Source organism: Scyliorhinus torazame, chromosome 14, assembly GCF_047496885.1.
Source record: "Scyliorhinus torazame isolate Kashiwa2021f chromosome 14, sScyTor2.1, whole genome shotgun sequence".
In the NCBI taxonomy this organism is placed as follows: Eukaryota; Metazoa; Chordata; class Chondrichthyes; order Carcharhiniformes; family Scyliorhinidae; genus Scyliorhinus; species Scyliorhinus torazame.
The window spans coordinates 56,817,100-56,832,590 of NC_092720.1; the positions used below are offsets into that span (position 1 = coordinate 56,817,100).

General features: G+C 49.3%; 1 protein-coding gene across 7 annotated transcripts in view; it reads right to left on the minus strand.

The window, feature by feature from the left end:
- The window catches only part of mcf2l2 (MCF.2 cell line derived transforming sequence-like 2), a 650,277-nt gene that overhangs the window by 111,036 nt on the left and 523,750 nt on the right, over nt 1–15,491 (minus strand). For all 7 annotated transcript variants that reach the window (XM_072474222.1, XM_072474228.1, XM_072474225.1 and 4 more), the window contains exons 25-26: nt 11,409–11,475; nt 574–686 (exon numbers count right to left, since the gene is read on the minus strand). In XM_072474222.1, coding sequence (XP_072330323.1) covers nt 574–686; nt 11,409–11,475 — 180 coding nt within the window. The remainder of the gene's footprint in view (nt 1–573; nt 687–11,408; nt 11,476–15,491) is intronic.

The window sequence follows — 15,491 nt, forward strand, 5'->3', positions numbered from 1 at the left end:
AAGATGAACACTGAGATGATTGGAAATGTTATACTTATGATGTGAAGGCACATTGTTGGAGAAGAGTAAATGGAACTTAATTCTGCACCTGGCCTTGATAGCAGCTAACATTTTAATGCTGATTTCACCGGTGGTGCATAATGAACTGTATTTCACACAAACTGAAGCAGAAAGATTCAAAAATGGACACAGCAGTCAATGTTCTGATTGTAGTTATTATGGGTAACACACTTTTACACTTACCCGTACAAATTTGTGATAACAGATGTCACCAGCAAGGGGATGAAATTATTATCTGGAGCAGGATAGACGGTGGGCAGTCGGAATTTACAATTATGTGTTTAACCAGAAGATTCGTCCCCATGCAACGCAGGAATTCACACTCAATGGAAGATTTACAATCTGCAAAATATGGGCACCCTTACGACAAATCATTTGAACATGAACTTTCAGGTTTTCCATTGAAAGCTGGTTCAATATTTATGTGCATCACTAAATTTCTAAGTTAATTCCTGGTGTCTGTGAATATTTTTCATACAGTTAGCACAATAAAACATATATCAATATTGTTACCTCTCCTTTGCCTGTTATTTAAGCTGGAGTTCTCATGTTGCCTTTCGACTGTGTCGGAACCTAATGATTCACACTTGTTGTCTTGTTGTTGCAAAGATGATTTCCTAATGTATCTGTGCAAAAGAAGTTGTACTTTATTGGAAATATGCGATATGAAGTGAATAATATACTTTTAAAAATTACAGATTAAGGTTCAGTTTGAGTGCTTGACTGATACTCAGTCATCCCAACATTTTTCATGTCATCCTGGTATTTAAGTCGCTGATCCTGCTGAACTGATGCAGCTGCTCACTGACAGGGTGCTGTTCACCCTGCTCTTGCTATGAGGGTTTATCATTTTATGTGAATTCCTCAAGTAAAATGCAGTCTTAGCAATCAATCCATCCACAGTTCTATCTGTGAAGGTTGATTGCTGTTAATTAATTTTGTTGGTAACAATCTTTCTCTGAGTTTCAATGGTATTCAAGTTAATACTGTGGATATCATAACATTTTCATTTGGCCAGTCAGGGATGGATAGTAACGGGAACCACGAACATTCTCCTCAGAAATACATGAATACAGTTTCCCCCATAAGGCCATTCAAGTCTCATCTTCCTACTACATGCTTTCCTTGGCAAACTAGATGCTGCACACACCTATTGGTCTCCAGTGATGCTTTGTTGTACCAAAGGATTTTGACATACTTGGGTCTTATTCTGGATTCCAATAAAAGATGGGAATCTGGGGCGAAATTCTCCGGAAACGGCGCGATGTCTGCCGACTGGCGCCTAACACGGCGCAAATCAGACGGGCATCGTGCCGCCCCAAAGGTGGGTAATCCTCCGCATCTATGGGGGCCGAGCCCCAACCTTGAGGGGCTAGGTGGGTGCCGGCCGAACATCCGCCCCGCCAGCTGGCGGAAAAGGCCTCTGGTGCCCCGCCAGCTGGCGCGGAAATGACATCTCCGGGCGGCGCATGCGCGGGAGCGTCAGCGGCCGCTGATGGCATTCCCCCGCATGCGCATTGGAGGGAGTCTCCTCTGCCTCCGCCATGGTGGAGACCGTGGCGGAGGCGGAGGGGAAAGAGTGCCCCCACGGCACAGGCCCACCCGCGGATCGGTGGGCCCCGATCACGGGCCAGGCCACCGTGGGGGCACCCCCCGGGGCCAGATCGCCCCGCGCCCCCCCCAGGACCCCGGAGCCCACCCGCGCCGCTTTGTCCCGCCGGTAAGGTAGGTGGTTTAATTTATGCCGGCGGGACAGGCATTTTAGCGGCGAGACTTAGGCCCATCCAGGCCGGAGAATCGAGCGGGGGGGCCCGCCAACCGGCGCGCCGCGATTCCCGCCCCCGCCGAATATCCGGTGCCGGAGACTTCGGCAACCGGCGGGGGCAGGATTCACGCCAGCCCCCGTCGATTCTCCGACCGGGCGGGAGGTCGGAGAATCTCGCCCCTGATAGGTAGGAAAATCCATCACTTTTCAAATCATATGAAGTTTTTGTATTTTTAATACCTATCTTACAAGATGTGGTTGGTGACTTTAAATGTTGTTTACTGCAACAAGCAGTTGAGCTAAAATCTGTCTGCTGCCACCAGTTGATATCCACCCCCCCCCCCCCCCCCCCCACCTCCAACCACGCAATGACAAGCAGGAGCATCCCCCCCCCCCCAACTATGGGAATTGCTGGGTCACCCCCACTATGGACATTGCTGGGTCAACCCCGCCCCCCTGCCCATGACCCACCACCGAACCCCCACCAGAAACCCACATCAAACCCCCGCCAGAGATCCCCACCAAACACCACCATTAGAGGGCCCCACCAGACACCTTCATCAGCCCCCCCACCAGTGCACCCCATCAGAAACTCTCCCACCAGAGACCATCAGAGACTCCTCACCAGTGACCCCATCAGGCCCCCCCACCAGAGACCCCTCATCAGAGGCACCCATCAGAGGCACCCATCAGAGACCAGCATATCAAAGACGTGTGTATCAAGCTATGATTGACAACTCCTGACTAAATTAAAAACAATTGAGTGCTTTCGGCTGAGAAAATGAGGAAGTGAAAGCACTTAACTCCTAGATGTTTATAAACATTATGGCTAGGTTCAAAGCAGGGTACTTGAGAGGCATTCAAGCATGAACGGAAATGAAAATAAACAAGCCAGACACATTGCTGTCTGGAAGCAATTACCCCGTCAATTACAGCCTAATAAAAGCTCGTACTCTTTGAAAGTGAATTGAAGCCTTGCAGATCAAAGGATTGGAGGTATAGCGTTGTGATGTGTTTTGGCTTACTATGAAGTAACAGCGACTGCTTTTGAGAAATCTGACTGAGGCAGCAGGTGTAAGGGACAGGTAAGTGAAAAAAGGGATTTTTCACTTTTTCTGCCTCTAAGAACATAAGAACATAAGAACTAGGAGCAGGAGTAGGCCACCTGGCCCCTCGAGCCTGCTCCGCCATTCAATGAGATCATGGCTGATCTTTTGTGGACTCAGCTCCACTTTCCGGCCCAAACACCATAACCCTTAATCCCTTTATTCTTCAAAAAACTATCTATCTTTATCTTAAAAACATTTAATGAAGGAGCCTCAACTGCTTCACTGGGCAGGGAATACCATAGATTCACTACCCTTTGGGTGAAGAAGTTCCTCCTAAGCTCAGTCCTATATCTACTTACCCTTATTTTGAGGCTATGCCCCCTAGTTCTGCTTTCACCCGCCAGTGGAAACAACCTGCCCGCATATATCCTATCTATTCTCTTCATAATTTTATATGTTTCTATAAGATCCCCCCCCCCCCCCCGCATCCTTCTAAATTCCAATGAGTACAGTCCCAGTCTACTCAACCTCTCCTCCTTCGTAATCCAACCCCCTCAACTCTGGGATTAACCTAGTGAATCTCCTCTGCACACCCTTCAGCGCCAGTAGGCCCTTTCTCAGGTAAGGAGACCAAAACTGAACACAATACTCCAGGCGTGGCCTCACTAACACCTTATACAATTGCAGCATAACCTCCCTAGTCTTAAACTCCATCTCTCTAGCAATGAAGGACAAAACTCCATTTGCCTTCTTAATCACCTGTTGCACCTGTAAACCAACTTTTTGCGACTCATGCACTAGCACACCCAGGTCTCTCTGCACAGCAGCATGTTTTAATATTTTATCATTTAAATAATAATCCCTGTTGCTGTTATTCCTACCAAAATGGATAACCTCACATTTGTTAACATTGTATTCCATCTGCCAGACCCTAGCCTGTTCACTTGACCTATCCAAATCCCTCTGCAGACTTCCGGTATCCTCTGCACTTTTTGCTTTACCACTCATCTTAGTGTCGTCTGCAAACTTGGACACATTGCACTTGGTCCCCAACTCCAAATCATCTATGTAAATTGTGAACAATTGTGGACCCAACACTGATCCCTGAGGGACACCACTAGCTACTGATTGCCAACCAGAGAAACACCCATTAATCCCCACTCTTTGCTTTCTATTAATTAACCAATCCTCTATCCATGCTGCTACTTTACCCTTAATGCTATGCATCTTTATCTTATGCAGCAACCTTTTGTGTGGCACCTTGTCCAAAACATATCTGGAAATCCAGATATACCACATCCATTGGTTCCCCATTATCTACCGCACTGGTAATGTCCTCAAAAAATTCCACTAAATTAGTTAGGCACGACCTGCCCTTTATGAATCCATGCTGCGTCTGCCCAATGGGACAATTTCCATCCAGATGCCTCGCTATTTCTTCCTTGATGATAGATTCCAGCATCCTTCCTACTACCGAAGTTAAGCTCACTGGCCTATAATTACACGCTTTCTGCCTCCCTTCTTTTTTAAACAGTGGTGTCACGTTTGCTAATTTCTAATGCGCCGGGACCACCCCAGAGTCCAGTGAATTTTGGTAAATTATCACTAGTGCATTTGCAATTTCCCTAGCCATCTCTTTTAGCACTCTGGGATGCATTCCATCAGGGCCAGGAGACTTGTCTACCTTTAGCCCCATTAGCTTGCCCATCACTACCTTCTTAGTGATAAAAATCATCTCAAGGTCCTCACCTGTCATAGCCTCATTTCCATCAGTCATTGGCATGTTATTTGTGTCTTCCACTGTGAAGACCGACCCAAAAAACCTGTTCAGTTCCTCAGCCATTTCCTCATCTCCCATTATTAAATCTCCCTTCTCATCCTCTAAAGGACCAATATTAGCCACTCTTTTTTGCTTTATATATTTGTAGAAACTTTTACTATCTGTTTTTATATTCTGAGCAAGCTTACTCTCATAATCTATCTTACTCTTCTTTATTAGCTTTTTTAGTAGCTTTCTGTTGCCCCCTAAAGATTTCCCAGTCCTCTAGTCTCCCACTAATTTTGCCACTTTGTATGCTTTTTCCTTCAATTTGATACTCTCCCTTATTTTCTTAGATATCCACGGTCGATTTTCCCTCTTTCTACCATCCTTCCTTTTTGTTGGTATAAACCTTTGCTGTGAAAAAACTGTGAAAAATCACTTGGAAGGTTTTCCACTGTTCCTCAACTTTTTCACCATAAAGTCTTTGCTCCCATCTACCTTAGCTAGCGCTTCTCTCATCCCAGTGTAATCTCCTTTGTTTAAGCACAAAACACTAGTATTTGACTTTACCGTCTCACCCTCCATCTGTATTTTAAATTCCGCCATATTGTGATCGCTCCTTCCAAGAGGATCCCTAACTATGAGATCATTAATCAATCCTAGCTCATTACACAAGACCAGATCTAGAACTGCTTGTTCCCTCGTAGGTTCCATTACATACTGTTCTAGGAAATTATCGCGGATACATTCTATAAACTCCTCCTCAAGGCTGCCTTGACCGACCTGGTTAAAGCAATCGACATGTAGATTAAAATCCCCCATGATAACTGCTGTACATTTCTACATGCATCAGTTATTTCTTTGTTTATTGCCTGCCCCACCATAATGTTACTATTTGGTGGCCTATAGACTACTCCTATCAGTGGCTTTTTCACCTTACTATTCCTGATTTCCACCGAACTGGATTCAACTTTATCCTCCATAGCACCGATGTCATCCCTTACTATTGCCCGGATGTCATCATTAAATAACAGAGCTACACCACCTCCCTTACCATCCATTCTGTCCTTCCGTATAGTTTGATACCCTTGGATATTTAACTCCCACTCGTGACCATCCTTTAACCATGTTTCAGTAATGACTACTAAATCATAGTCATTCACGATGATTTGCGCCATCAACTCATTTACCTTATTCCGCATACTATGAGAATTCAGGTAAAATACACTTATGTTGGCTTTTTTACCTCTGTTTTGAACCTTAACACCTCGATCAGTAGCCTCTCAAGTTATTTTTCCTCTTAACCTTTCTCCTAATTTTCCTGGTCGTTGAAACCATGGGCGAAATTCTCCGGAAATGGAGCGATGTCCGCCGACTGGCGCCCAAAACGGTGCAAATCAGACGGGCATCGCGCCGCCCCAAAGGTGCGGAATGCTCCGCATCTTTGGGGGCCAAGCCCCAACCTTAAGGGGCTAGGCCCGCGCCGGACAAATTTCCGCCCCGCCAGCTGGCGGAAAAGGCCTTTGGTGCCCCGCCAGCTGGCGCGGAAATGACATCTCCGGGCGGCGCATGCGCGGGAGCGTTAGCAGCCGCTGACAGCTTCCCACGCATGCGCAGTGGAGGGAGTCTCTTCTGCCTCCGTCATGGTGGAGACCCCCATGGCACAGGCCCGCCCGCGGATCGGTGGGCCCTGATCGCGGGCCAGGCCACCGTGGGGGCACCTCCCGGGGCCAGATCGCCCCGCGCGCCCCCCCCCCCCCAGGAGCCCGGAGCCCGCCCCCACCACCTTGTCCCGCTGGTAAGGTAGGTGGTTTAATTTATGCCGGCGGGACAGGCATTTTAGCGGCGGGACTTCGGCCCATCCGGGCCGGAGAATCGCGTGGGTGGGCCCACCAACCGGCGCGGCGCGATTCCCGCCCCCACCGAATCTCCGGTGCCGGAGACTTTGGCAACCAGCAGGGGCGGGATTCACGCTAGCCCCCGGCGACTCTCCGACCTGGCGGGGGGTCGGAGAATCTCGCCCCATATCTTCATGTAACAACCTGCCACGTCGCTTTCCATTTATGTTTTTACTTCCTGTTTTATTCCTTTTAGTATTCCTGGGCCTATTCACTGAGCTCCACTCAGTCACTGTACCTTGTACTGTCGCCCTTTTTGATTTTTGACTATCTTTAGCTTCCAGATAGGTGTGATTGATGGGGGTTGGGGTGCTAGGTGATGAGGTGTCTCCGATATGGGGGGGGGGGGGGGGGGAGTTCTCTGATATGGTGGGGTCTCTGATATGGGTCGTCTCTGATATTAGGGGTCTTTGATATGGAGGTCTGATGGGAGGATCTGGTGGGGGGTCGGATGGTGTCTCTGGTAGGGGGATCTGAAGAGTGTCTCCAGTGGGGGCCAGATGTGGTGGGTCTGATGGGGGAGTCTCTGAGGGGGGTCTCTGAGGGGGTCTCTGAGGGGGTCTCTGATGGGCAGGTCTGATGAGTGGGACATTCGCATTTGAGGTGGGGAAAATAGAGGCGGACCCGGGGGGTAGATTCATCATGGTTAGTGAGAATTTGGAGGGAATGGCCGTGGTATTGGTGAATATATATGACCCAAACTGGGATGATGTCGAATTCGTTAGGAGGGTGCTAGGGAAGATCCCGGACTTGGATTCACATCGACTGATTATGGGGGAGACTTTAACACTGTCTTGGATCTGAGACTGGACCGGTCGAGTCCCAGGTCCGGAAAGGTGGCAGCTATGGCAAAAGAGATACTGGGGTTTATGGAGCGCATGGGAGGGGTGGACCCATGGAGATTTGGGAGGCCAAAGAGTAAGCAGTTTTCATTATACTCCCATGTGCATCAGGTGTACTCCCGGATAGATTTCTTTGCGCTGGACAAAACACTGCTGGCTGAGGTGGTGGATAGTGAATATTCAGCAATTGTGGTGTCAGATCACGCCCCACACTGGGCAGACATGCAAGTGAGCAAAGGAAAGGCCCAGCGGCCACAATGGAGGTTAGATGTCGGGCTGCTAGCGGAGGACAGGGTGTGTGAGCGGGTGAGGGAGGCCATTCGGGGATACATAAGGATCAATGAGATCTCGGCAGGGGTGGTGTGGGAGGCACTGAAGGCAGTTATTAGGGGGGAACTTATTTCGAATCGGGCCCATAAGGCGAAGGCTGAACGGGCGGAGTTGGACAGGCTGGTAGGCGAACTTTTACACGTGGACAGGAAGGGCTTCTGAAGGAGCGTCAGAAACTGGAAATGGAATTTGGGCTCCTGTCCACAGGTAAGATGGAGGGGCAGCTGAGGAGGGTAAAGGGGGCGGTGTATGAATATGGGGAAAAAGCCAACAGGATGTTGGAGCATCAGCTGAGGAAGCAGGCGGCGGCGAGAGGAATTGGGAAAGTAAAGGATGCAGGGGGGAAGGTAGTGGTGGATCTGGCGGGGCGGAGTGGGGGGTGAATGATGTGTTTCGGGAATTTTATAGTAGACTATACAAATCGTAACCTCCAGCCGGGGAGGAGGGTGTGAAGCGATTCATGGCAGGGCTGGAGTTCCCGAGGATAGATGAGGAGTTGATGGACGACTTGGGAGACCCAATCGGGCTTGGGGAGATTATAGGCAGATTGGGGGCGATGCAATCAGGTAAGGCTCCGGGACCTGATGGATTCCCGGTCGAGTTCTACAAAAGGTTTTCCGGGTTGCTGGGGCCGCTCCTGGTAAAGGCTTTCAATGAGTCCAAGGAGCTGGGAGTGCCCCCCCGGGAGTGCGCCCCCCCCTCCCCCCCCCCAACGTTATCGCAAGCATCAATTTCCCTTATTCTGAAGCGGAATAAGGATCCAGAGAACTGTGGATCGTATAGGCTGATCTCTCTTTTAAATGTGGATGCAAAATTGTTGGCAAAGATCTTGGCCACGCGCACAGAGGATTGTGTCCCGGAGGTGATAGTGGAGGACCAGACGGGGTTTGTGAAGGGACGATATCAGACGTCCAATATTAGACGGCTCTTAAATGTGACAATGATGCCATCGGAGGGGTGCGAGGTTGAGGTGGTGGTAGCCATGAATGCAGAAAAGGCCTTTGATCGGGTAGAGTGGAAGTACCTGTGGGATGTCCAGGGAAGGTTTGGGTTTGGGCAGCGTTCGTTGACTGGGTTCGGCTGTTATACCAGGCACCGGTGGCGAATGTAAGGACCCACCGGGTCTAGTCAGAATATTTTAGTTTGTGTCGGGGGACAAGACAGGGATGTCCTCTCCCCACTATTGTTTGCCCTCGCCACAGAGCCCTTGGCAATGGCACTTAGGTCATCGAACATCTGGCGGGGGATAGTGAGAGGGGATTCACTCCACGCGGACGACTTGCTCCTTTACATAACAGATCCGTTGGTCTGATCTCGGGTTTGGTATGGGCTGGTAAGGCCCCGAGGGTGAGGAAGGTCCTTTTGGAATGGGGTGCGGGATGGGGGGCTTGGACCTTCCAAATGTTATTAATTATTACTGGACGGCGAATATATTGATGGTTAGGAAGTGGGTAGTGGGGGAGGGGTCGGTATGGGAGCGAGTGGAGGCGGCATCCTGTAAGGATATGAGTTTGGAGGCTTTGTTAACGGCACCTCTGCTGTTCTCGCCGGCTTGGCACTCCACAAGCTCGGTGGTAGTGGCAGCACTGAGGGCGTGGGGGGCAATGGAGACAGCACATGAGACTGGAGGGGGCGTCGGTGTGGTCACCGATCAGTGATAACCACCATTTTGTTCCGGGAGAACTGGACGGGGGCTTTAGGAGATGGCAGCAGGCAGGGATTGAGAGATTTGGGCATCTCTTCATTGAAGAGGGTTTTCGAGCCTGGAGAGATTAGAGAAGGAGTTTGAGTTACCGGGTGGTACATACAGGTAGGGGACTTTGTCCGGAGGCAGGTTTCAAGCTTCCCTCGCCTCCCTCTGAGGACTGCAGGATAAGGTGATGTCAAAAAGATGGTTTGGGGCGGGGAGGGTCTCAGAAATATATAAGGAATTGATGGAGTTGGAAGGGGTACCAATCGGGGAGGTGAAGGGGAAGTGGGAGGACAACCTGGGAGGGGAGTTGGAAGTCGGACTATGGGAAAAGGCCTGGAGGAGAGTCAATTCATCCTCATCGTGTGCCAGGCTTAGCCTGATCCAGTTCAAGGTGGTCCATAGGGCTCATATGACTATGGCCAAGACGAGTAGGTTTTCTGAGGAGGTGGAGGACAGTTGTGGGCAGTGTGGAGGAAGTCTGGCGAATCACATACACATGTTTTGGGCGTGTCTGAAGCTGAGGGGATTCTGGCAAGGATTTGTGGATGTCATATCAGAAGTCCTGGAAGGGATGGTGACTCCGAATCCAGAGATGGCAATATTTGGGGTGTTGAAGGATCCGGGGCCGAAGAGGGGAGAGAGGCCGACGTTTTAGTCTTTGCCTCCCTGGTGGCCCGGAGATGGATTTTGCTGGGATGGAGGGACTCGGAGCCTCCAAAGTCAGGGGTGTGGGTCAGCGACATGGCAGGATTCTCAGGCTAGAGAAGATTAAGTTTGCCTTAAGAGGTTCAATTCAGGGGTTCGCTCGTAGGTGGCAGCCGTTCATCGACTTCTTTAAGGACAACTGACTGTCAGCAGAAAGGGGGGTGGGGGGGAAATGGCATTGTAGAATAAGGATAGGAAATCTAATATATGGGCAGTCATGAGGTAGGGCTGGGGGGGGGCGGGGGGGGAGTTGGGTATGTTATTGTGATGTTGTTGCGTGAGTTGGACCGCTCTGCTGTTTAGAATGTTTAAATGTTAAAATTATAAATGCTTTAATAAAATGTTTCCTAAAAAAAAAGAATGCAGAGAGCAGAATTTTCCCATATTTGTTTCAGTGTCAGTCCTGGCGAGAAAACCGGGAGAATCCCATCGGTGCCGACGGTGGGAAAACTCACCGCATATTCAGCCTATCTTAACAGTATTTTATTCCACATGTTTCACACCTTACTTGTGGTGGCTGCCCCTGCTCCACTCGCCCCTGGAAAACTTAATCTCTGTAATCAATGGGCACTCTTTTCAACCGACTCCCCAGCAGTTGTCCCAAGTCCTATCTGGGGATGGCCATGATCCAGGAAGAGAGCGCCATGTTTCACGGAGCAAACCCCCACCAAACCTCTGGATGTGTCGAGTAGCGTCGTGACATTCTGTACCCGCGACCGGCCAGATGTCCAACAAGCAAGGTCACCTGGGAGGCTATGGCTGCAATAGTGAGTGCCAACTTGCTCCATAAGAGGATGGGTCTACAATGTCGGAAGAAGATGAATGACCTTGTTTGTGCAGCCAGGAATCCACTCCATGATTCAGCTTATGACCTCCATTCCCCAATCAGGAATTTTATATACATTATCAGTAAATACGTTTTGTGTTATTTTGGATACTATTAACCAAGTTGTGTATTGTTCCTTCCTCCTCATGTCTCCCGCTGCACCCCTTAACACACCTGTCACACCTCCATGGTGATCTCTCTCCCAGCCACCTCAGAGGTTCCCAACAGTTGTCATGCTGCCCTCCTTGCCGCCCCCCACTGCCTGTAGTTCCCCCAGTAGATAATCTGCTCCTCACATCCCGCGCTGTTCAATCCAGGTTTAGGTTCTCTTGAAAGAAAATTGGTGAAGGATTTCTGAGGAAAGACTCATTGAATAATTAATGAATGGCATTGTTTGGATTATTGGGAATATCTCAAGATTGAGTTAAGTAAGATGCTGCAATGGTTAGTGACCAGAAATGAGCAGATATTACACTACCTGTTGGGTGTATTCAGTGGAGCTTGGAAAACATGTTCCTGTATCCTTTGGTTTAGTTGGCTTGCTTCTGTCATACAAAGGAAAAATAAAGCAATTATTATTCAGAGTTTGTATTCTTGGGTAATTCTTCTCGGATTCTGTAAATTATCCATTTTTGGATTTTCGGGTAGATTTTCCTGTTCCTGCACCTGGCACTCTTGGGTGCAATAAATCAGGCAGGAAGCATGCATCTGTCAGGCAGTACATCTGATTTTCTGTAAATTAATGGTTGTCAGAATTGTGTGGATTTGTCAGGGATGTGTACGCCACTCTGTATTGCTGGAAAAAAAAAGACACATTATCAAAGTTTTTTGTCTTCCTCTAATCAGGGCCGAATCACAAATACCAAATTTCAAACAATGACAACAAATTATACTGCATGAAAAGGGTTCTGATTTATTGGCAGTCTGATTGGTCAAGAAGCTGTCATGGAGAATGCACCAGGGAAGTTATCCCCACAAGTGGAACGGGCCCCTAATTAAAGCAGTTAATGCCAATATCAATTCACACATTTAAGATTAAATGAATGAATACAAGGAGCTTGGTGAATGGTGTGTGGGGAGGGGCTGCAACCTGTTGGGCCAGTTTGGCTAAGACTCATTGAGTCTAGAGAAATTGTTTGGGAAGGAGAGGGGGTTAGTTGAGGCAGCAGGCAGTCTGCCGGCTTGGAAGGGGAGTGGGGACAGTGACCAGTGGATTTTCTTTGTCTCACCTGTTGGGTGGGGCAAGCGGCCATCTTAGGTGAGCCTGGGGCCTAGGAACTTGTGGTGAAGGTATGATGCTTCACAGTGGTAATGGCTGACTCAAGGATGAGGCCCCCAACAAGATCTGTCACCTGGAACGTACAAGGCCTGGGGAGACTACTAAAGAAGGCAAAGGTGTTTTCTCGCTTAAAGGATATGGGAGGCGATGTGGTGTTTTTACAAGAGACTCACATGCGGGAAAGTGGTCAGACTAGGCTCAGGAAAGCCTGGGTGTTTCACTCGGGCTTTGATAGTAGGGCTCGGGGGTTGGTGATCCTAATTAATAAAAGGGTTCAGTTCCGGGCGGGGAATATTATAGCAGAGTATGGTGGATGATATGTGATGGTAGTGGGGACATTAGAGGGAACGCAGGTAGCTCTAGTGAATGTGTATGTCCCGCATTGGGTCGATGTATCATTTGTGGAATGGTTGCTGACTATGGTGCTGGGTCTCGACACCCACCAATTGATTTTGGGGGTGATATGAACTGTGTGTTGGACCCAAAGGTGGATCACTTTAGGTCAAAATTGTTGGTCCTGGCTGGGATGGCGAAGGTATTGTCTGCATTTATGGAGGAGATGGGAGCGGCAGATCCATGGCAGTTTGTGCACCCTGGGGGCAGGGGAGTTCTCATCCTTTTCTTCATTACACAAGGTGTATTCGAGGATTGATTATTTTGTTGATTCGGACTCTTCTCGCTGGGGTGAGGAAGGTTGAGTACTCGGTGGTGGTTATTTCCGACCATGCCCCGCATTGGGTGGACTTGGTGTTGGAGGTCGGTTGGGAGCGGCATTGGGGCTGGCAGTTAGACGCAGGGCTGCTATTGGACTTGCCATTTTGCGTGAGGATTTTCAGGGCCATACGGGAGTATATGGGAAATAGTGATAATGGGGAGGTTTCACCCTCCATTTTGTGGGAGGCATTGAAGGTAGTAATCAGGGGAGGGATCATAGCATTTAAGGTACAAGTGGACGCGGATGTGAGGGAGGAGCAACAGAAATTGATGGATGAGATTTTAGATTTTAGATCGTAGATATGCGAGGGACCTGACCCCAGAGCTTTGGCATGCAGGAAAAAACTGCAAACGCAGTTTGACTTGCTGTCCACGGACAGGGCGATGCAGCAATTGAGGGGGTGGGGCGAGAGGCGCGGTGTATGAGTATGGGAGAAGGCCAGTTGTTTCTTGGCTCACCAATTAAGGTGGCAGGAGGCAGCCAGGGAGATTGGTCAGGTTAGGTGTTTGGAGGGTAGGATGGTCTCATCCCCGGAGAAGGTGAATGGAGTGTTTAGGGCCTTCTATGAGAGGTTGTATAGGTCGGAGCAGGCAGAGGACGTACAAGGGATGGCAGAGTTTCTGGGGGGTTTGGAGTTTCCCAAGGTGGGGGAGGATTTGCAGGAGGAATTGGAGGTGCCATTGGGTCTGGAGGAGATTCAGATAGTGTTGAAGCATATGCAGGCAGGGAAAGCACTGGGGCCGGATGGGTTCTTGGGGGATTTTATAAAAAGCTTTCGGATCAGTTGGGTTCATTGTCGTTGGACATGTTTGGACTATTTTGCACTTGATGCTCTTCCACTGGGGCAAGAGGTTAAATTATACGAGCCTGGTGAGTAGAGTTAAGGTGAACTTGCAAAAGTGGGATAGTCTCCCGTTATTGTTGGCGGGCTGGGTCCAATCGGTTAAGATGAACATCTTGCCAAGATTTCTATTTTTATTTCAGTGTCTCCCGGTGTTCCTGCCCAAGTTGTTTTTCGGAAAGGTCAAGCGGCTTATTTCCAGTTTTATTTGGGCGGTAAGGCCCCGAGGATTCAGAGAGGGGTGCTTCAGAGGCAGGGAGTTTAGCGTTGCCAAATGTGCTGTACTATTATTAGGTGGACACGTGGATAAGGTATTGGGGTGGTGTTGAGACCCGGCGGCTCTCTGGGTTAAGATGGAGTCGGTACCATGTTGGGGGCCAGGTTTGGTGCCAGCAAAGTAATGAACCTAATGTGGTGGCCACGCTAAACAGATGTAGGCAACTCCACCAGCATTTTAAGTTGGGTGCAGCTTCAAGGCTGCCTCCCATTTGTGCTGACCATTTACGGGCAGCACGGTAGCATTGTGGATAGTACAATTGCTTCACAGCTCCAGGGTCCCAGGTTTGATTCCGGCTTGGGTCACTGTCTGTGTGGAGTCTGCACGTTCTCCCCGTGTGAGCGTGGGTTTCCTCCGGGTGCTCCGGTTTCCTCCCACAGTCCAAAGATGTGCAGGTTAGGTGGATTGGCCATGATAAATTGCCGTTAGTGTCCAAAATTGTCCTTAGTTTTGGGTGCGGTTACTGGGTTATGGGGATAGGGTGGAGATGTTGACCTTGGGTGGGGTGCTCTTTCCAAGAGCCGGTGCAGACTCGATGGGCCGAATGGCTTCCTTCTGCACTGTAAATTCTATTAAATATCTTTGAACCTAGATTTTGTGCACTGGGAGAGAGGGCTGGAGAGAGTGAGTGATTATTTTTTGGAGGGGCAGTTTGCTAGCTGGAGGAGTTGAAGGAGAAATTTTGGGTGTCAGTCTCGGACATGTTTAGGTACTTCCAGGTGCCGAGTTTTGGTACGAGGTTTTTATCGGCTTTCCCAGTGGTGCTGCCATCATCCTTATTGGAGTGAATTCTCTCCTGATCGAGGTCGGAGGAGGGCAGTACATCCAGCATATATGTGAGGATTGCAAAGGAAGAGTTGTGTTTGGTGGAAGGGGTGAAAGTGAAATGGGTGGAAGGGTTGGGGCCAATACTGGAGGAGGGGGTGTGGAGTGAGGCTCTGCGGAGGGTGAAGGCCACGTCGTGTGTGTGACCGTGCGTTATCCAGCTGAAAGTAATGTTTCGAGCGCACCTCACTAAGGCGAGGCTAAGTCGTTTTTTTGCGTGGTGGAGGATAGGTGCGAGCACTGCTGAAGGGGTCCACACACCACACACACATGTTTTGGTCCTGTTCTAAGCTGGTGGGTTTCAGGAGGTCCTTTTTTCAACATTGTGATCCTAAGTATTGAGTTAGAGCCCTGCTCCCTAGTTTTGGGTGTTTGGACGTGCTGGTACTTCGGATGGGCGTGGGGGCGGATGTCCTTGCATTCGCCTCATTGGTGGCGCAGAAGCGTATCCTGCTGGGTTGGAGATTGGCAATACTGCTGAGTGTCTCAGTGTGGCTAAGGGATTTGATGGCGTTTTTGCACCTCAAGAAGGTCAAATACACCTTGACGGGGTCAATTGAAGGATTCTATCAGAGATGGCGGCCGTGTATATTGTATTTCAGAAAATTGGTAACTGTTAGCGGT